The sequence below is a fragment of the Rhea pennata genome, chromosome 1, assembly GCF_028389875.1.
Source record: "Rhea pennata isolate bPtePen1 chromosome 1, bPtePen1.pri, whole genome shotgun sequence".
In the NCBI taxonomy this organism is placed as follows: Eukaryota; Metazoa; Chordata; class Aves; order Rheiformes; family Rheidae; genus Rhea; species Rhea pennata.
Genome location: NC_084663.1, coordinates 44,138,737 through 44,159,956, shown reverse-complemented (window position 1 = coordinate 44,159,956; position 21,220 = coordinate 44,138,737). Strand labels below are relative to the sequence as shown.

At 48.5% G+C, this 21,220-nt stretch overlaps 2 protein-coding genes across 2 annotated transcripts; both read right to left on the bottom strand.

The window, feature by feature from the left end:
* Window positions 1-3,894: 3,894 nt before the first annotated feature.
* Window positions 3,895-5,351, bottom strand: MYF5 (myogenic factor 5). The gene is made up of 4 exons (XM_062568053.1): window positions 4,845-5,351; window positions 4,280-4,355; window positions 4,060-4,133; window positions 3,895-4,005 (listed from the first exon to the last, which is right to left on the bottom strand). The coding sequence occupies exons 1-4, from the start codon at window positions 5,349-5,351 to the stop codon at window positions 3,895-3,897; spliced, it is 768 nt and encodes a 255-aa protein (XP_062424037.1).
* Window positions 5,352-11,478: 6,127 nt separating this feature from the next.
* MYF6 (myogenic factor 6) lies at window positions 11,479-12,762 on the bottom strand. Its single transcript, XM_062568043.1, has 3 exons — window positions 12,244-12,762; window positions 11,873-11,963; window positions 11,479-11,597 (listed from the first exon to the last, which is right to left on the bottom strand). Exons 1-3 carry the CDS (start codon window positions 12,760-12,762, stop codon window positions 11,479-11,481), a joined length of 729 nt encoding a protein of 242 aa, XP_062424027.1.
* Between the last annotated feature and the right edge of the window lie 8,458 nt (window positions 12,763-21,220).

Sequence of the window (21,220 nt, the reverse complement as noted above, 5' to 3'; positions counted from 1 at the left end):
GGCTGTATGGTCCCTGTGTGGGGAGCAGAAATCAAAGGACCTTTGAGAAAGTAGCTGGACTCTGTGGGTTGGTGGGCCTGGCAGTAGGTCTGTGGGCATCCAGGGTGCACAAGCTCCCAGAGTTGGGAAAGCGGCGAACCTGCTGACCCAAGGAAATGTATCACTGTGTGGGCGGGCATGGGAATAATTCCCCATGTCCAGTCCTGGTCCGGTGGGTAGATGCATCTCTTGAACCGAATGTGAGGAAAAGCACGGGAGAAGAAAAAAGGGTCATGGCTCAGGGTCAATAGCCTGAGCTACTATCTGAGGGAAAACATAAATAAAAAACAGGAAAAACAGCAGTATCTCTTTCACTCCTCTGGTTCCAGCCCCGTCTCCAGCCAGCCGCGCTCCCTAAGGACCTGCCGTGGCCAGCTGTGAGGTGCCACCCCAGCGGCACTGCCGAAGGCTGGTCGGCAGCTGGCAGCTCCTCGCCACGGGACCCCATGCGGGAGGAGAAGCGAGGAGCGAGCCCAGGATGGTGTGGGAGGAGGGAGAGGAGAGGGGGTTGGCGTGGGGAGACGTGAGCTGCCTGCTGCCACCAAGGCTCCCTGCTCCTGCCACGCTGGAGCAGCTGAGACACTGTACCGGCGAGGTGGCTGAACTGGGAGGAGGAAAATCCCCCCCCCCCCAAGTTATTCCCAAAATGCAGCCGTGAATCTGAGCTATGCCTAGGTGCATTTTTACAAACAGTAGAAATTACTGTTCCTTGTGGACGAGGAACATTGATCTTTTTCCTACTATGGAAAATACATTACTATTTTTTTCCATAGAGAGAGGGGAGCATGGAAATACAGGTCATTCAAGGCAGGGTTTCCTAGGATTAAGCCTAAAGATCAGCTTTGCATCTTTTCTGATGCTAGCAAGACAGTTCCAGAATGTATCTTTTTTGGACATGACTATCTATAATGTTGTGTGAGAAGTCTTTCGTTTGAAATGCCTCGTGAATGCATGTGAGGATTCACTCTGCCTTAGGTCTCTTACTTCCTTGAGTAGATATTTTCCTGACATCATATTTAAGAGGTTATTGCTAGGTTCCTATGTTAGTTTTCTAACTGTCATTGGACCTTTTGATCCAAGATTGAAGAACTGATTTCACTACAGATTTCTGCTTGACTTCTTAATGAAAGATAAAAGAAGCTCTTCATGGAAAAATAAGCGCAGCTGCTTCCTTCATTCAGAACATAAGCCAAGAAAGTATATTTTTCAGAGGCAAAATTGAAATACAACATGAATTTTATTTTTAAAAATGCACAGAATTATGCCCTTCACTGCAGTGAGTGATAGATAGGAAACTTCTGGCAAAGGGGAAAGTGGTATGTGTTACGTTGATCTGACACTGTGAGGCATCGCTTCACTCGCCTGATGGTGTGCAAGATCCCTGCATGCCATTAATACTAAGCCAGTATTAAGAGTTTAGAGAGAGATGGAGTTCAGGTTTCCTAGACTATCTTCTTCTTACACAGTTGTGGGCACAACCCTCTTTAAATGGATATGATTTAACTAGAAGCCAAACTTTTATTTTCAGTTCCACTTATTATTTCTGAATATGCAAAATCTGACTACAACAGCATATCTCCCAAAATAACAGCAATTTTATACCTTGTTCTTCCTAATCCATAGGCTAAAGGGAGAGTCCATAAGTAGTCTTCCACTTTTTTTTCACTTCAAATATCCACGGATTGCAACACATTTTGTTTTGCAGGAGCTTTGTTTATAGACGTCCTATAATTAAGAGTTGGTTGTCTCGATGGATAAAAAAATAACTCTCAGATTATAATCTAGTCTAGTGTGGCTGAGGGGGCCACGGACAAACATGTCACAGACTGGACACTTTTAATCGCTCACGCTCTGAAAAACTAGTTCTTGAAAATATTGACCTTTTTGCAACTCTTAAAATGCCTGCCAGCCAAAGAGAGGTGTCCGTTACCAGCATGTGATCTGCTAGGGCTGCTCTGCGTGCTTCGCAGGAGGTCGCTTGCCAAGGTCAGCACTGCACAGACGGAAATGCAGGAAGTTCTCCAACTTGGCTCATCTTAAACCATCATTTAAAGTGGTCTGTGTTGCATTAGGTGCTGGCTATAAGCAGCACCCCCTGAGACAGTAATTTTGTTTGAGAGGGATGATCACTGTGTAGCAGTGCATGAGGTCGTGAGTAAACCCAGAGCCCTTCCAGGCTTTGCATCAGGGTTTATGGACGAGTGGCTTGGAAAGCGATCACCCATAGCCAAGCTCCTAAAGCACTGGAAATCACAGCATTGTGCTAATATCCCGCCTGCACCCCTGCAGAATCCAGGATTTTCAAAGCACTTGTTCATGACTATTTGGGACCTGTGCACACACAGAAAGCCTATTCTGAAAAAAAGCTTATCCTGGTGACTTGCAAGAAGGAAAACACCCCAAGAACACATAGCAAGGACGTAAGGTGATTTGCAGGGAAGTGTTGGCCTTTCCCCAGGCACAGCTGAGTCCAGCTCAGGCAGGTCGGTAGGTGCCTCCTTGCTTTCCCTAGGAGCTCCTAGGGAGAGCAGCCCAAACCACCAGTGTGCTGGGCAGGCTGGGCCATCCCCCAGCGAGACTCCTGCATCCACATTTCAGAGCTGCTGCCAAAGAGCAGTCAGGTGGTAACTTTTGGTGACATGACTAAGCTGCATTGGGCTGTAGTGAAAGATTTATCAGAGATGAAATATCACTTCCAGGCCTTTTGGCCACCCTATGCTAACAACATACACACAAATGGCAAATATGCCCTTATCCCACACTAGTGAAGTGTACACCCCTTCCCACTCAGAGTATTTATCATAGGAGATGTTCCTGGATGCCCTGAAGGAACTCATCTCTCCTTCTCATCTCTTTCTCTTTAGGAGGGGCTAGAAAAGTTTTGGATTACAGGGGGAGAAGTACAAAGGGCTGGAAATTTTTCATGGTAGAAAGAGTTAGATATAGTGCCTGGAAATAAATGTTTGTTAACTCTGAGACTCAAGAAGAATTGACCTGGCTATTTCTAGACTCATGTGACTGCAAACATTAACAAATGAGTCATGAATTTTCATCCTGGCTGGTGGGACCAAAGGCATTAGGTGCAAATACCTCTATATTGCTTTCTGAATATTGTGAAATATGCCTTGTGGGTTGTGAAAGAGATGTTTGTGGTTTGTTCTTACTAACTCTACTAAATTTGTCTCTGAGCAGCAGTGAGAGTGACTGAGAGCAAAATTCCCCTGTAGAGTATCAGAGCGAGATCATGCAGTTGTTTTTCACCAGAGTCACCATGCAGTTTTAGGGCCAAATCTTGAAGTACCTGTTCAGTCTTCATGCCCACTGAGAGAAACAAAGGCTTTGCCAGGAGGAAAAAGAAATAGCAAAACATCATTTTTGCCCCTTTGGAAATCAAAGGAAACTGCCCATAGCAGCAGAGGAATAGAGGGAGAATTTGGTCCTGCAAAATTTTGCTCCTCTACGAGCAACCTCGGAGCAAATCCCCACCGGTGACGCAGGAAGGAGCTCGCAGGCCGCGGCCCCGCAAGACGCGACATCTCTCACCGCGGCATTGCTCGGAGCCCGGTGGGGGGGAGGGACACCGAGCCTGTGCTGGGGGCGAAAACCGAGGCTGCTGGAGGCCCCGCGGGTCGGCGAGGGTCTAGTGTCGGCTTTTAAAGAACCACCAGGCGAAGCAACTCTGTTGCAACACGTTTTATTTGCAGCGGGGTTGCGGCGGGGGCCCGCGCCTGCCGCAGCCCCGAGGCGAAGCGTTTGCAAGAAACCCGCGGCGAGGGGCTGCAGCCCCCGCGGCCGGGCGGGGACGGGGGCAGGGGCGGCGGGGGGCGGGCGCGGGCTGCCGGCCCCCCCGGCCCCTCATAGCGCCTGGTAGCTCCGTCGGGGCGGCGGCGTCGCGGGCGTCCCCGGCGCCGGGTCGAGGCCGGCGGCGGGCAGCGGGGAGGCGGCGGGGCAGAGGTGCTGCTGCTGCTGCTGCTGCTGCTGCTGCTGCTGGTGCTGCTGCTGCTGCTGCTGCTGCTGCGCCGGGGAGAGGCGGTCCACGATGCTGGAGAGGCAATCCAGGCTGGACAGGGCGCTGCTCTGCTCCGCCGCGCAGCCTGCGCACGGGCCGGCGGCGCCGCGTTAGAGCGGGATCCGCCGCTCGGCCCGTGGCAACCCCCCTCCTCCGCGAAGCGGCGGGGAGGGGAAGTGCGGGGAAAGGGGGAAGAGTGTGTGTGTGGGGGGGGGGGGTGTCCGGGCTTACCGTGGGCCATTTCGGAGCAATAGACCGCGTCGAAGCTGCTGCCTCTCGCCGACCAGCCGGGGCTGCTGCATTCAGCCTGCAACACAGCCAGCGGGCAATCCTTGGCCCGGCCCGGCCTGTCTCGGCTCGGCCCGGCCGCCCCCGGGGCCGCCTCGCCGCTACGGTGAGGGGCGCTCCCGTAGGGAAAGTGCATCGCGGCGCGGAGCGAGCCCGGGCGCCCGTGGAAGAGCTGGCGCCAGGCTTGGCCGGGCCTGGCCCCTCTTGCCGGGTCCCACTCGCTGGGGCTCCCTCTCTGGCCTCTGCCCCAGGAGCTGCCCCTCTGCTGCCTCAGCACCCGTTTGGAGGGGGAGGAAGAGGAGTCCCCAGGGCACACGCTGGGGGCGCCGCTAGCAAAGCTGCACGCGAGCCCGAGCACGCCGGGCTGTCCCTGAAAAGGGGCCTGTTTTAACTACACGCGTCCCACTTTTCCTGGCCCTGCTGCATTCAGCCCCCCCCTTCGCCCCGGGACCCGTCCTCTGGGCCTGCTCGCCCCCCCCCCCCCCCCCCCGCCATGCCCCACTCTTACCATCCCGTCGGAGCAGCTGGAAGTGGGGCTGGTGGGCTCTGAGCAGCTCTGTCCTGGCAGGTGGTAGTAGTTTTCTACCTGTTCCCTTAAGAGCTCCTGGAGGCTCTCGATGTATCTGATGGCGTTTCGCAGGATCTCTACTTTGGGGAGTCTCTGGTTGGGGTTGGCGGTGGTGCACCGCTTCAGGGTCTCAAACGCCTGGTTCACTTTCTTCAGCCTCCTCCTCTCCCTCATGGTGGCCGCCTTTCGCCGGTCCGTGGTGGTGGATTTCCTCTTGCAGGCTTTGCAAGCCCACAGGAGGCAGCGGCCGGCCTGGTGGTGGCCGGTGGGAGCTCGGACGTGCTCCTCTTCCTCGGAGCCGGCGGGCTCGGCGGGCGGGCGGGCTGCGAAGGCAGGCAGGTCCCGCGGCTCGAAATCCTCGGCGAAGTCGCCCTCCGGGGAGGAGAGGCAGGAGCTGTCATAGAAGAGCTCGGCTGGGGAGAAGTGGCAGCTGTCCATCACCTCCATCGCCGCCGGCTCTGGGCGAGTCGCTCTGCAGCTCGCCGGGGCAATTTCCTCAGTAATTAGCGACCCGGGGCGAAGTGTCCCTCCGGCTGATGCGGGGGGCCCTTATATACATCTGCATGTTCAGGGAGGCTGGTCCGCAGCGGCTAGTGGCTATTAGCATATCCCACCACATCCCCCCGTCGGGGGCCGTCCGGGCAAGCCCCCCGCAGCGCCCAGGGGACGCGCCGCTCCGTGGGGCAGCCGCCGGCACGGCCGGCTGTCGCATGCCGAAGTTTGCACCCAAGTCGGCGAGGTGGCGGTTTGGGTGCGGAAAGGGAACGGGAGGTAATAAAAGCACGTGAAACGCTGACATTTATTCCCGGTCCTTTCCGAGTGGCGTTTGTCGTCGTCCCCGAACCCACACCGCTTTGGGGGCAGCGACAGCCGAGGCGTTAACATCGAGCCTGCCACTGCTGCACTGCGACTTTCGTGTCTTGCTTCACCCCCCCGCCCCCCGTTGTCCAGAGCAAGCCTGAAACACTTTACCCCTCTTTTCAGACCTCATAGATACACATATACGTATTTTTTTTCATTTATCTTAGGCGGTGTTTTGTCTTGCAATTAAATTTGTGTCATCAGACGTTTGCATTGACGGTCTGGAGGGCAGAAATGCACAGCTACGTGTCGCAGGGGCCGGGAGGCGCCGCTCAGGTTTTAGTGCTCTCGCCTCGGGTCACACTCAAAGGTACTCACAAAAGACAAGTGTGCGTGTTCGCTCCCAGGCAAATCCCCTTCCCATTCCTTCTCCTACTCGTGTGACCCGGCGCTGCTTAGAGACCCAGCAGCCGAGCAGTGCCTTGGGCTCGCTAATTTTCTGCTTTCAGGCAAACTTGTACCGTTACAGATGCGTCCCAGCTGCCAGTGCAACAAACCCCTCCTGGAAGTGTAAAATTTCTAACCCCGCAATCCCTAAGTAACTTTACACAAGTCAGGGACAAAAGCTTTGCAGAGATCCAGCCGCCGCAGTAGCTCAGCGGAGCTGTGCAAGGGTCATTAGAGTGGTAATGAAGCCATTTAACAGGCTTTTGCTAACGCGCAGGAATCCTTTGGTTTCATCCAGGTGGCTTTTGTAGTCGAGGAAAATATTAGGAGAGGACAAAGGCGACCTTCCGTACCTGGGAATAAAAACATGTTACCTAGGGGGACTCAAACGGAGAGCGAGTGACCCAGCAGAGATCCAAACACCAGCGACGAGGACAAATAAATAAATAAATAAATCCTCAATTGGTGTCTTCTCAGGAGGGGACATTACAGGGGACATTTCCATCCGGATGCTCACGGAGCGTCAAGGGAGGCAGCGGCGCATTCGGGAGCCACCTCGGCCGGGAAAGCGCCCCAGACCCGAGGCAGGCGCATTTCAGCCCCAAGGGCCACAACTTTTCCTCGGGGAAATTGCGACCCACGCGCACCCTTCTTCCTAAGAACGGGTGCATAATAATCTAAAGGCTTGGGAAGGCTGCGTGTGCATTGCTGGGGTTTATCTGGGGCCATAAACCGGGAGAGGGGGGGAGCCCCCTTTGAAATGAATCCTGAAGGAAAAGCAGAAAGTTGATGAAGGAATAAAGTTACAGAAAGGCGAAGGCTCAGAGCTGCGCTCTTCCGCCGCTTTGAGGTACACGTTGGCCTTTAGTTGGGCCACATCTGAGGGCGGGCGGTGCCCCGCTGCTTCCCTCGGAAACCGTGGGCCAGAGGAAGCGGCTCTGCTCGGCACCGACTTTAGCTCCTCGCTGCGCTGCGCGGGCGCGCACACGCATTTTGATTCAGCGCGTTTGCGCTGGCTAAAATAAGACCCGTTTACGGATTTCGGCTTTGTGCACGAGTAAAACGCGATCTTTGAAGTGCCATCGCCTTTCAGTGGTTTCTCCCCAAGCGTGCACTGTGCGTCTCTGGGTGCACAAGGCCAGTCTCCTTGCTCTTGTTGCATGTGGACCTTTAGCTCCCAGCTTTAACTCGTAATCCAGAGGGGCTGGGGTTGTCGAGAAACGTGCCTTTTCCCCAAAGTCTTTGAGGACCTAAGAAAATTTGTTTCTCTTTCCCTTGAATATTTGGGGGAGGGGTAGGAAAGCCTGTCACTCAGGAAGAAAAGAAAAGGATCTGTAATTAGTATCCCTTAAGAGAGCCCAGCTCCTCTGGTAAAGTGATCTCAAAACAAATTTGCAGAAGTGCAGCAGGCGAGTGGAACTAAAGAGAGGGGTGAGAAAACACAAACTACAAGGCTGGCTAATGAGGCTGCTGCTTGCAAGGGGGGGGGGGAGACAGAAGGAGATGGTGCTGCACTTCAGGTCTCCGGAGACTGAAATCCAGAAAGCGAGAGCGGCCGGAGCACTGGACACGGCCGCTTCCCCGTGGACTGGCAGGGAGAAATACCGAAATAGTGAACGTGGCAGCACCTTTGCAAAGGCTCGTGTCGTGTGTGTCCCCCGCAGCACCCCGCAGCAGTCGCTCTTGCTGCAGCTATTCCTGAAGTTCAACCCCCCTGCGGGGACGCGGCGCAGCGTTTCCAGTCCTTGCTCAAACGTTGCTAGCTTCGCGCTGAACAAAGAAAACGCGCCGCGGCTTTGCGCCTCGCGGCCGCGGCTCCCCGCACCGGGGGCTCTGCCGCAGCGGCTGCGCGGCGCGGCGCGGCCACCAGCGCCGGGGGCGTTTCGCAGCGGGGCCCGCGTGTGACAAACGTTTGGTTCCCCCCAGCGCTGGGAACCGGGCGCACCTAAGTAAACACATTAGTACCTGCCAGGGGGATTTGTGCAGAAGACAGCTGAAGAAGGCATTGGCCTCTGCTGGCTTTCTGGGACTCCCAGGAGAGATCAAAGGGGGGTTTTAGCAGCCTTGAGACTGGGAAAAGTTGCTAGTTCCCGCTATCGTAGGGACGTCCCAGCGAGCACATGGTTCAGTTATTCAACCTCTTCCCTCCCCTGCCCCCCACTCCCGTTCTCCCTGTCTGGAAACCAGCTCATTTTTCCACGGAAAGGTGCAAGCTCTGGAAAAATCCTACGGGCTCCTCAAGGCAGCAGCAACCTAAGTAGTGTTTTTTTTGTTTTGTTTTTTTTTTTTGTTTTTTTTTTTCCTGTGGAAATAGCCGATGGTTTGACGCCTGTCCGGGTTGCCTTCGACCTCGAAAAACAAGCTGAGCCCACTGCCGGGCTGCCCACCTCCCTCTCGGCTTTGCAGGCAGCTTTACGGAGGAAAATACAGACAGAAAATAAATTAACGATAATTTAAAAAGGGGGGGGGCTTTAAACCATCGTGCCTCTTCGGAGGACGGCAAAAGCGAGGGGCAACGGGAGTAAGTCCTCTCCCCGCGCTGCCTCTGGCTGCGCGCAGGTGGCTCCCCGGCCGCGCAGCAGCGGCGCGGCGCCGCCAGGGCCCCGCGGGGGGAACGGCGCTGGGGGCGGCCGCGGGCGTCTAGCGGCGCGCAGGTTGCTAGCCTTGTTCGTGGCCCTTCTGGAAAAAAAAAGAAAGGAAAAAAAGCAGGACTTGATTAAATCACAAACTTCTTGTGCTTAGCCAGTTATTACCCTTTGATTTTGTGATTCCCGGGCCCTGTTTGCTTTGGGTTTGGACTTAGGTAAAGATTATCGTTATTAATATCAAACACAAACATTTTAATTGCAAACACACTGAGGACCTTCACTGGGAAGCCCGGCGCGTAAGCCACAGCCGCGGGGGTCACGGTGAGTCTCTTCGGGAGGTATTTTCTTTATTTAATGAAAACCCTTCGTTAGTCAAACTTACTCCAAACAATCGCTCAAGTTACTCTGCTGCTGAAGGCGACACTGCCGCGGGGGTCCGGGCAAGGCAGTGTGTTGAGGTTAATTGCTAGGATGAGGGTACATCGATCAGGAGGCACGGCGTCTGCGTGATACTGTATTTTCGAAGGTGCTTCAACGCGGTTCCTCCCGTTGGAAGGCGATCCTGCGGCTTTTCTTTCAGTGGGATTTTGCCTGAGACGTAGGCAACTGTATGCAGCCCTTCGAGTGGGAATCGAAACAAATAATACTAAGGAAGGCGACCGGCTACTAAACCTTTCCGAAATTTTTCCATTCCTGATCAAGCCTCTCGATTACGGAAGCCCGCCCCCCCCCCCCCCCATAGCAGTTTCGCTGTTTGGCCAAAACGCACAGAGCGCAGGCAAAAATTAGTTCCCCGAAGCGCCGATTTTCGCATAGCTCGTGAGTCCCCTAAGGGAAAGGGTTTGTTTCAAACCAGGAGAGTGGGAAAAGTGCTGCCGTGTCATCTCACTACATGCCCATCACACTAGATCGCCGCAATTAGTCGTTGCAACAGAATATCCCAGCAGAGAGCAATTAGAGCGATTACTTAACTTATTTAAAACTCAAGCGGGCCACGGTGCACAAGCAGGGAGAAAGGACGGACCGTGAGAGAGACCGCTCGCAAGGAAGTCTCTTTCAAGCGCTTCCCTGTCAGACAGACGTACCGTGCCCGTGCCGGTCAAGAAGGGTGAGACCTTCCAGAAACGTGGCTGTGACCTTTCAAAAAACAAAAACAAGAAATAAATCAAGGGTTAAAGTTGACGAAGAGAGCGCCCACGGGCAAAATTAAAGTAGCAGCCCTTTGCGTTTGTAAACTCGTCGGGAGAGCCCGTGTGTGTGTGTGTGAGTGCAACGAAGAGTGTGTTAGTTCCTGGTGGTCGCCCCTTCCTGGGATTATAAACAATCTGTTACAAGCCGTAAAGCTCCGACTGTGAGTAGCTCCCGCTCCGCCATCCTCGCAGAGCCTGTGTTTTTTTACATCACTGAGTGAGACGCTTCATATGTTGTCCCCCCCCCACCCCTCCCCCTTTCGGCCACTTAACTCCTTCCTCCCAGAGGGACCCTGATCGCTTCTCCCCGCGGCTCAGGGAAATCAAGCGGAGTTACCTTTCCTCGGAAGAAGTCACAGCCCTCCAGCCCCCAAGGGAGCTGGCTCCTGTCAGAGCCTTTCGCTGCCCCATCAGGGTAGCAGGCCTATAAATTGTGCTGCGGACAGGGCCTGGGTTCAAGTCCTCCGGCGCCGAAAGGAAAAGGTGAGACGCGCTGAGAAGATCACAGGGAACGTGATAAATTAAAACACAGGAGGCTGGGCCGCTTCTCAGGGACTGCGGCTGTTGGGTCTTTCCCCATTCCCCCACAGCACGTGCAGCTCAGATATGCAAAGTATATAAAGCTCCAGACAAGGCGGGAGAAGCGTCCTGGGGAGCCAAGCAAGCGCCGCTGCTGGACATTTTAGGGGAGCAATAACGAAGCCTTCCGAGGAGCGGAGGCGCGTTGCACCAAGCACTGCAAGGAAACGGCCTGCGGAGCGCAGCGCGCCTTCCCGGGCACCCCCAAACGCCTGCCCTGCTTGCCCGGGAACGAAACAGGGGAGGGGATAATAACGCCGCTGGAGCGGTCCTAGGCAAGGAGAGACTCTCCTCAGAGGAGAAAACGAAGGAAAATCTGTCCCGACCGCAGCCTCCCAGTCACACAGCTTGTGGCTTGGCTACTTAAGGTCTGAATCTTCGGGGCTTGATCTCGCTGAAGTCTGTGGCTGATTTTAACTCCAAGATCGGGTTATTATTTAATTACGAGTGGGAGAAACACTGTAACACAAAGAGCTTTATTTTACAATCCAAGAAATCCGTCTGTTCTTATATACAATATCACATTCCGCCATTTAAATATATATTTGTCATGTTTACAAAAGAGAAAACAGTACTAAAATTATTTACAGAAATGAAACGAGGCGGGAACACTTTAAATACGACTAACACGAAATGCAACCAACAGCTTCACTCAGACAGGAATGAACCTTTCGGTGAGAATCAGACAAAGCGGATCACCAGTACATAAGTGAATATCTTAAATAAAAAAAAAGGATGAGGGGTGGTCTATGCAACGATGTTTAAAGAAAACAAAACTCAAGAAAAAAAAGGGGGAAAGTCGAGTCTGAGTTTGTGGGGGACACTTTCTTTGGGGACGGTGTACCTTGACTCGACCTTAACAAGGCCCCTGTCTGGTCTTTCCACTGTATTAACTTAATTAATTAATTAATTAGGTTGGGGCGTGAGGGGGTTCCATCTCCGTTAAATATACTACCAGAGCAACAGGATTTATTTCTCCACCACTTCCTCCACGCTGGGTAGTTTGGGCTCGTCGGAAGAGATGCTGTCTACTATCGAAGAGAGACAGCGAAGGCTGCTGGAAGCCGACGACTCGACGATGGAGCCCCCTGCTTAAAAAAAGAAAGGAAAAAAGATTTAGAGACCAAACGGTTTCTCCTCGCCAGAGACCCTTCCGGGTGCGCTGAGCTGGCAGGAGCGCCGGAGCGCCGCAGGGTGAGGGAGCGAAGCCGCGCGCGACCGTTACGGGCCGTGACCGTTAGGGGTAACGGAACGGGGCGCGCGAGCGGCGTTTCGGGCGGGGGTGGGGCGCGTCGGCCGTTAGCGGGCTCGGCCGCCGCTGCCGCTCGCTGCGCAGCCCAAACGCACTGTTTGTGCCGGTTACCTTCTTTGGGGCTGACTCCTAGCCCTCGGGAATGATCAGAAACGTTTTGCCACTCGGAGCTGCAGGTGCTCAGGAAGTCTGAGCTGGGGATCTGAAGTAAACACACGGCGGTGGGGAGGGGAGGGAAGAAGGGGCAGGGAGAGACACAGGGAGACGGCACGTATTAGCAGAGTGGATCGCGGCTCCCCGGGGCAGGCCGGCTGCCCGCTGGACATCCGAAGGGCTCGCACTGTCTTGAAGGAGCCCCGCTGCGTGCCCGGCGGCCCGGGCTGGGGCAGAGGCCGTGTTAAGGACGAGGGGAGAGGGTTAGGGGGCGGCGGTGCCGCCGCTGGATGTCAGGGCGGCGGGAGGAACCAGCCGGCAGCGCTTACATTTCCCTGCTTGGGGCTGAAGCTGAAGGGATCGCCCCCGATCTCCTGCATTTTCTCCTGCTGATCCAGCCTGTGCAAGAGGTCCTGCAGCCGCTCGATGTAGCTGATGGCGCTCCTCAGGATCTCCACCTTGGGCAGCCTCTGGTTGGGGTTCGCCACAGTCCGCCTTTTCAGAGCCTCGAAGGCTTCGTTGATCTTCTTCAGCCGCCTCCTCTCCCGCAGGGTGGCCGCTTTCCTCCTGTCCGTGGGGGCCGACTTTCTCTTGCAAGTTTTACAAGCCCAGATCAAACACTGACCGGGGCAATGAGGGGGTTGTAGTCCCGGGGGTGCCAGCACATGCTCCTCTCCGCTGCTGTCACTGCTGGCCTCCGGCTGCATTTGGTCCTGACAGGGGGACAAGGTGCCATCGCTGCCCGGGTACAGGGGGGAGCCCTCAGCCATCTCCAGCTGCTGCAGGGCTCCATTCTCCCCGTCCAAGTAGAAGAAATAGGAGCCAGTTTCAAAAAGGTCCATCATCATGCTGTCTCCTTGGCCTCTCTGCCTGCTGGAGTTGGGTGGCAGGCTCAAAAACACCCCGAGGAACAACCCAGATGGAATTTAATTAGTGCAGTGACATAAGCCCCCCCCTCCCCCCCCCCCCCCCGCTTTATATAGGAGCTGCTGAAACCCTATCCAACTTTTAGCTGTCGCGGTGCATCACCCTCCAAATCTGATTTCAGCCAGTCTCCTGGGCACTGTCCTGAGAACATCTCCTATTGGGGGGGGGGGGGGGGGAGAGGGAGGGGAGGAGAACAACTTAAAAAAAAAAAAAAGGCAAAACAAGGAAAAATGGTCTCTCCCCCCAAGCGGAAAGCTCCTGAACTCAGGCTGGAGTGGATGAGTGAGAGGTGGGGGCAAAGGGAGCCGTGGCGGAGTGGGGAATGGCTGGAGGACAAAGACGCGGGGCTGTGGCTGAGCCCTCCCCCAGCCCACCCCACCACAGCCCACTCTCTGCCCCGCTTGCACATACACACACACGCACGCACACATATACACACACAGCCTGTGTGCTCCTTGCCCCAGTGCTAAGTATAGATCTATAAGGAGAGATTTCAAAGGCAGCTATGACTCTTCAAATAGACGAGTTAATATTTTCAGAAGAAGCCCCTGATATCCCTCCCCCCCCCCAAGCATGCCATTCCTGTGACCCAAGCTGCCCAGGCCAGCCCAAGGTTAGAAGCCAAGCTCACTGTTCCTCTGTGCACAAGGGGAAGGTTGCCAAGGCAGAGCCTCATTGCAGTGCTGAAACACCCGTGGTTTTGCACCTCAGTTTAGGGCTTTGAACTGGACTTCCCCATGTTGCCTGTGAGGTGACAAAAGTGACTTCAGGAAACTGGGTTGCAGCCTGGTGGACTTCTCCAGACAGCCCCTGTCCTTGGAGGTGTTCAGCGCAAGCAAAGCCCAGGCATCTGTTCTGACTACAGCTAACTCCCTTGGGCTTGGCAAGACACATGCAGCTTTGCGGCCCTTGAGCCAGAAATGGAGTTGTGATCACTCTCTGTTAGGGTATACTGTAATGTCAAATCAGGTGTAGGCCTCCCTATCTTCAAGAAAGAGAAGGTAGGGGAAAATGACCTGTTTGCTTCTTTCCCTGGCCCGTATTCCTTAAACCGCGTTGTAATTGCTCTCCACTTAGAGAAAAATACATGAATCTCAAAAGCTGCAATGAAATTGATCATTGACTTGCCTGATTCTCCAAAAGTGATTGCAAATCAGTTTTGCTGTGAGTACAAAAATCTTAAAGAGTATCTGTGATTTTATTTTAACCAAGTCAATACTGTTGAATTGGGTCTCATTTCTGCCTTAATATGGCAGGACAATATCCATTTTTTTGGATGAGACAGAGAAATTCAGATTGTTCTCAGTGAAATTAATTTTGATACTATTATTCCAGCACTGAGCACCAAGAACTCTGTCACTATATTGCTTCTAGCAAATGTCCTTTTTTCTCTCTTTCTTACTTTCCAATATAAGAAAGAGCTGCAGTACCCAGACACTAGCAGTGTAGTGATGTTTCCTGTCAACTAATAGATGATTTTTGTCTACTTTATTTGTTTTCAGATTAAAGGAAGAGGAGTCGTGCAGTTAAGGAGCTGGATTTAAAAGAGACAATTTCCCAGTTTTCCTGCTCTGCAACTGGCTTTTTGTGTGAACTTTGACCAGTCATTTAATCTCTTTGTGATTTAGTTTTCTATCTTTAAAAAGGGATAAAATGCTGACCTTTCCCCATATTATCCCCATCTTAGCAATCCAACAATTTAGATTGTTAATGATTCAGGGAAGAGCTGATCCTTGTCATAATGTGCCTCTCAGTGTCACAGGGACATCTGTGTCATGCTATTAATGATAGTAATAATGAAAAGAATAAGTTTGCTGAATATTTAAAACAGTTTCATCTTTATTAAAGTTATTTTCTTCTTTTAATTTCCTCTAGTTAATTTTTAATTGCTTCACTGCTTCTCTTGGGTGTTTGGAACAAGGCAGAGAAAGTATCAGTGTGCTGGTAAGTTGCACAAATAAAAGCTCAGTTTTAGGGGAAAATGTCATTGCTAAAGTGTTGTCCTTTTTTGGGGAGTTATTTGGAATTTGGCATTTGGGAACCTCAGGTTTGGAAGCTAACTGCTCCTTTTGCTGTCAATGTATTTTTTTTTTTTGCATTTAACAAGAAACAAAAAGTTATTATTTTCAGCACTTATTCACTGATTGTTAGAGTAAGCAGTTCTAGTTCCTCAAAGTAATCTAGGCAAAATATAGCCCTTTATTGAACAAAACTGCTATCACCTGTAGTTGAAGTTTAGTCTAAATGGAGTGGTCCAGTTCCCCCATCACCTAAATAACTTGAATTTTGCTGTAGCCATTACAGTCTCCCTGTCTCTCTAGCTCTTTGGTGAACATACCACAGGGAGCAAGCAGCCACAGCATAATTGAACAAAATATAGTCAGTGATATTCTCCATTACAAAAATGGGACAAGTGGAAGATTCAATATTGGTGTTAATCTTTTTTTTTTGGAAATGGGAAAGTCCATTTCTATCTTCAGTCTGCTCTGATAATTTCCCTTACAGCGAAAGTGACTCTCAGGCTGTGAAGGCAGTTCTCTACTCAGCTATTTCTACTTCCACCACAATAGTTAATAGTTTGTTATGTACTGGTCTATCAAGAATGCACTTTAAATACATTTACACAAATAAAAGATGAGAGCTTGTATATTTCACTGTTCAACAAAATCTGTTACATCCTAACAAAGAAATATTTCAGTAAGTCATCATGACCCAAATCCAGGAAACACACACTGCATTTTAAGTCACAGCTGATCTCCAGAGCTTCAATCACTCTTTCCTTCAAAATTCATTCTAAACTTTCTTGTGTAACTGGGACCAAAAAATGAGCCTGTAACTGCGTTTGTCACTCTTGACACCTTATGGCTTTAGCCATAAGTTCAGTCCAGAACTAAAGAGAATTATTTAGTCATCTAGAACTCTCTGAGCCCTGCATACCACTCCAAACACCTCCTTTTCACGTTCACTCTCTCCAGGCTTCCAGCCACAGGCAGTGTGGATTTTAAATTTTGGTCTCTTTGACTCTTCTTTCCTGTGGCATCAATAATCAATCGGGGTTAGGCATAAATGCTTCTGTTTGGCACTCTGAAAGGGCACCCAGAAGCTGGCATTTTCAGCCTGTCCTTATTATAGTCCCTTTCTATCCATATGATACCACCTTTGATTTGTCAAGTGGTTAGATACCTTTGCTACCAGACAATAATTCGTGATATGCTTCTTAAGGATTTCTAAAGTGCTGATTATCAGTGTAGACCCAAATCTGGGCACACTAGGATCTTCAGAATTTGTTTTTAGTTCATATACAGAAATTTCTCTGTTTACATACCTATGCTCCTTTTTCTTTTTTCCTTGTCTTTTGCACTCATGTTCCATAACATCTTCCTTAGTGGGAAACTTCCAGTATATTTTATTGTTAATCTACAATGCTATTCTTCCACCATTATCTTTACTTTTCTCAATTTATATGCTTCAAAACTTGTGTTTCACCAAGTTTCTAAAATCCCTCTAACATTTGACTTTATCTTCTGCTTATATTTCTGATGAGTCTTTTTTTTGCATATGTACAGTGTCACCTCCTTTTTAAATTTTAGCCCTTGTTCATCTTATTTCAAAACCGGAAAATCGTGCATTATCCTCATTATAATCTTCTATCAAGGCAACCATCTTCACTACAGAACAAGTCTAGGCTCTTACTCCTGTACTACCCTCAGTCACCTACCATTCATACAGAAGAGTTTGGTGGTAAATTCAGCTAGGGCTAGGTGGCATGTTTGGAGATATATGTTAACATTCATGTTTTATTTTCACTTGTAACCTGTAAGTTATGTAGTTAGGACACTAATCTAAGCTATTAGAATCTTAATTGTCTGCCGTTCCTCCTGACATGTAAAGAAGTACATCCAAATTCTCACAGAGGGTGTCTTAAAATTCTTATTTTAATTTAGGTCAGGAATGTCCTTATGGAGCTAATATGATATTCCCCATTTACCACACTTTTATACTCCTTACAGGTTGTTTTCAGAGTGTGTCACTGGGTACTGTTCAGGTGAAACTAAGCTGGAAGGCACCCCAGAGGTGCAGTTATTGTGCTGCAACAACTAATAGGGATTCAGTCTACAGAAGCTTACTAGAGATAGTCTGAAGCAAACCCCCTGGAACCTAAAGTGTGTGTTGGGTCTTCAGCACTAGGAATTTCTACAAATCTGCTCCTGATGTACCCACACTATCTGCTGATATACCATAGTCACAGTTCATTGGAAAGAACTGTAGAGAATCTTGATATGTTGCTGCTTTCCCCTGAGAAAGTAGTTTTAGGTAGATGGGAAGGATTGAAACATTAATCTTCTATTTTTAAAGGTGTTTGAAACAGTTCAGAGACATGGAAACTGAAAGGCATAATGTGCACAAATGGGAGGTATGATGGTAGAGAATAAATATTTATCTCTGATTCTTTAATTTATCACAGAAATATATGGTGAACAGAGACTAGGTAGTTTCTATGAGTTTTCTTGGAGTCTTGATAGTGGTGACTGATCATTCTGTGGGGGATCAGCTTTTCTTACACTGGCAATAACCTTTGGGAAATTTAAGCAAAAGATCATTTTTGAGATTTAGTGAAGAACAATTCCAGCTGCTGGCATGGAGTATATGGAACTCCATGGCTTGTGTTATGCAGGAGCTCATCTTACTTGAACTTTATTATCTCTCCTGGCCTTAAAATGTATAAATTTCAAAGAGGTCTGCAGGGGACAACATGGACCAGCTGTAATTCTTGATTTACATTATATAGTCTGTTGTTAGGCTGCCAGCTCACTTTTGCTTACCAATATTTTATTATTTACTTGGTCAAATTGTGCTTGTCCATATACCTGATATTATTTGCATATCCACAGTGATGTTCACTCTCACTGGAGATTAGGAACTGGCTAGAGGAAGTTCATGTGCTCAGCATGCCAGTGCTTGTGTGTAAGCACAAGAATTTAAAAGCATGTAGGAACAATGATCCCTCAAACACAGATTTGGAAAGTGGAGTAGTGAGTGGTAGTACATGCTGTGGAGCTAAGAAGTAAGAAAGGTAGAAAACTAAAAGACACAGCTTCATATAATTTTCCAGTCTTAGTAGAGGAAGATCTAAAAAATCTTCACTGAGGCCTTGGCTGTATAACTGTTCCAAATTATTGCCGTTTTCCTTTGATTGGATATGGACTTTAGTGTTCATATCAGTTACAGTCCTGTTAGTATCTGAGAGGTGCAACCTTGCTAACTAAACAGACTTCTCTAGTTCAATATGGTAAGGTAGGATTTCATTACGGCTCTCGTGTTGGGCAGCTATGAGACACAGTTCTAAATGGCAGATGCTTTAATGCCTGTGTCAGGGTCTACAGTGACAAATAGTCACCACTGCACAAACACATTTATTTTACTACAAGACATTTTCCTAGGGAGGAGGGAATGCCAATCAGAAATGAGAGGCCCATTGCACTGTTGCTTGCTGAGACAGGCATTCACCTTGGTTCTATCCACGAGCAGTTATGCTTTGCAGGAGGAAAGGTAGTAATAAATACAGATGTCTTCTGCTTGTGATTCATCAAAGAACAGGGGACAATGACATGAAAAGTGACATAAGACACATCACATGTTATTCAGTCGTATTTTTTGCCATCATATGTTTTGTAATTATGTGAAACATTATTTTATAGCCACATACTTATTTGTCTACTTAGACTATAATCTGTTTGGAGTAGGGAGTGCATTTTCAGGCTACATAGTTCAAAATACGTTGACAGTGACATCTAAATCCGATCTTAGTCAAAACGGCAATAGCTAAACTGTGGCTGCTACTACTAACTAATTAAAATAAACATTTTAATTCTGTAAGTGAAAGGAAAGAGAGAAGGTGAGGATGCTCATCTCTCTACATTCAATGCTGAGCTTAGTCACATGCCATCTAGAGACAGAAAGATCTTAGACAGCGGAAAAATGGCAACAATTCTTCCTTCTCTAGGCCCATGAGGGCTTTCTGCAGAGTCATGGATCTTTGTGGAAAATTGGGATGGTAGTGGCTTGAAGACTGGGAGCCAGGAAGATGTAACACAGGCAATGGGAGGAGACAATCATCTTTCCAGAATTACCATACTGATTGCTTAAAGTAGCATCATAAAACTATGTAATGGTTATGTCTAGTGATCACTTTTTATACATAAATTGTATACATCTGTTTCATCATCCCTTGCCAAATATTCTTTTGGTTTCTTGGTATAAGCTCTATGACATATGGGCATGCCCACTTAATGAGCTGTTTGATTATAGATACATAGCATTAGATGATTTAGATAAGGTTAATAAGCTACAGCTGAACGCAGGTATTACTTGGTCTTGCCTGGTACTTCATTAATTCAGTCCTCAAGTATTCCATTCAAATGTGGATTTAAAATGCATAAACAACTGAAATGGGAATCTTCAGATGTTCCTAAAGGTAACCAAAAATCAGAAGCAATATATCACTGCCCTGTAGAATTCACTGTTGTTCATGAGCTGTGTATAATTTAAATACTTGTTCATGATATTTCCAGTGGCGTTGCGCCCTTATACATAAATAACATAGCTCATAATTTTGAAGAATGTTGATTTCTACATGATTTGTACTTTTTACATTCTACATGGTTCATTCTTTTGGCTTTTGTTCTCCACACATTATCTTTACCTCTTTTCTTTCTGCATCCCACATTGCTGTTAATTGATCACATAAAGCTTGTCATGTATGTTACGGCTTGTCTGAAATCATTTGGATGCCATGTCATCAGTATTTTGATAGTATATGGTAACTTCAGAACAATGTCTTGGCTGTCATCATGTTTTCTCCGTTAGCAGACATAACTGCTGCATCCTAAGTGTTACTTCTCTTTCATTAGGTATGGCATTTAGCTGTGTTAAGTCCATGTCAGCTTTGAAACACATGTACGCTCAGATATGGATAGTTTCCAGGATTGGATTTTGTATCTCACTAGATGATTTCAAGTTTCCTTGAGTTATTCTGTGAAGTAGTCTGTTTCAAAGCCCAAGTATTGTCATATTTAAGCCTTTGGGGATGCTATTTAGCTCTACTTTTGTGTTTTCCTTCTCATTTTTATAAAAAGCTCTTTCTAGCCCTCTGAGGAATGAAGTTTTAGTCCATAACTTTGCTTGATTTATTTTTTATTTCTTCCAGATATCTAGTACATTTTTTATTGATTTCTGGTGATGGATATTTTTATACTCCTGCTATTGTCATACTACTGAAATTATCTTAGTTTCCATAAATACATTACTGATTTATTTGAAGTCAGTGTTCACATCATGTGCTTCAAGTAGTTTGACATGGGACCATTCCTTTTCAAAGCATCAGTCAGATTCCTTTATCTTTGTACTTTTCACAAGTCCTTTGGTTGCTGTACATCCAAACTCCTTGTGCTTAATGGGCTTTAATGCAAACAATCCTATTTTTGTATATTCTTTCTTAATAACATTTCTTTCTGAGTTATAGCAAGGAAAAATTGTTTTCACAGATCTATCTCCTGAAGATAAAGATCCTTGATTTACAAACATTTTTGTTATTCATTCATTCTAACTTCTTACTTTTTTTCATCAGCATGGGGCTAGTATACTAGTTGGTGTATTCTGAGGCCCTTTTGTGTCACTAATAGTCTTCTGCATATCCTGACTTCTACTCATTGAAAGACTAACGTCTATCCACTCCTTCCTGGCAATAATCTCCCAAATGTCTACCTGGAAAACACCTTGAAAGTCCTTAAAATTGTTATCTCCCATCAAATAGGGGAATGAAGTGTTCAGTTGTCAGGAATTTAATATTCATGAGTTGCCATACTGCTGTTCACCAAGTCTGTTATCTGTATGTTCTGAGAGGGGCCAGTATTAGCTTCCATCTAAGATATAAGATGATCTGAAGAGGTTTCACCAGAAGTTTCTTCCTAATCCTTTAGGTAGAGAGTGATGGGCATCCTCAAACATAAGAGCCTACATCACCTCCAAATTTTTAAAAATAAATTCTCTATAATGTAACTGAGATTAGGGAAAATGTTAATACAGGGTTCCCATGTGTCTTATCTACACGGGCTTTCAAAAGGAAAATAGCTATTGCTTTTGGAAAATAGAAGCCTTTGCAAAAGAGGATTCTGGAGAGAAATTTGCTCTGTCTTAAATAGCAAAAATGACCTTGAATACAACCTATATTGTATCATGTTATTATCAGAACATCTTGCACAGCTGCAAGACTCTTCTAGGCTGTGAAGGTCATTATGTTATTTTACTGTATGTCATTTAAGATACATGCTTTGTAACTAAGGTTACTTGAGATCTGTCAGTGCAAGAAATACAACTGTC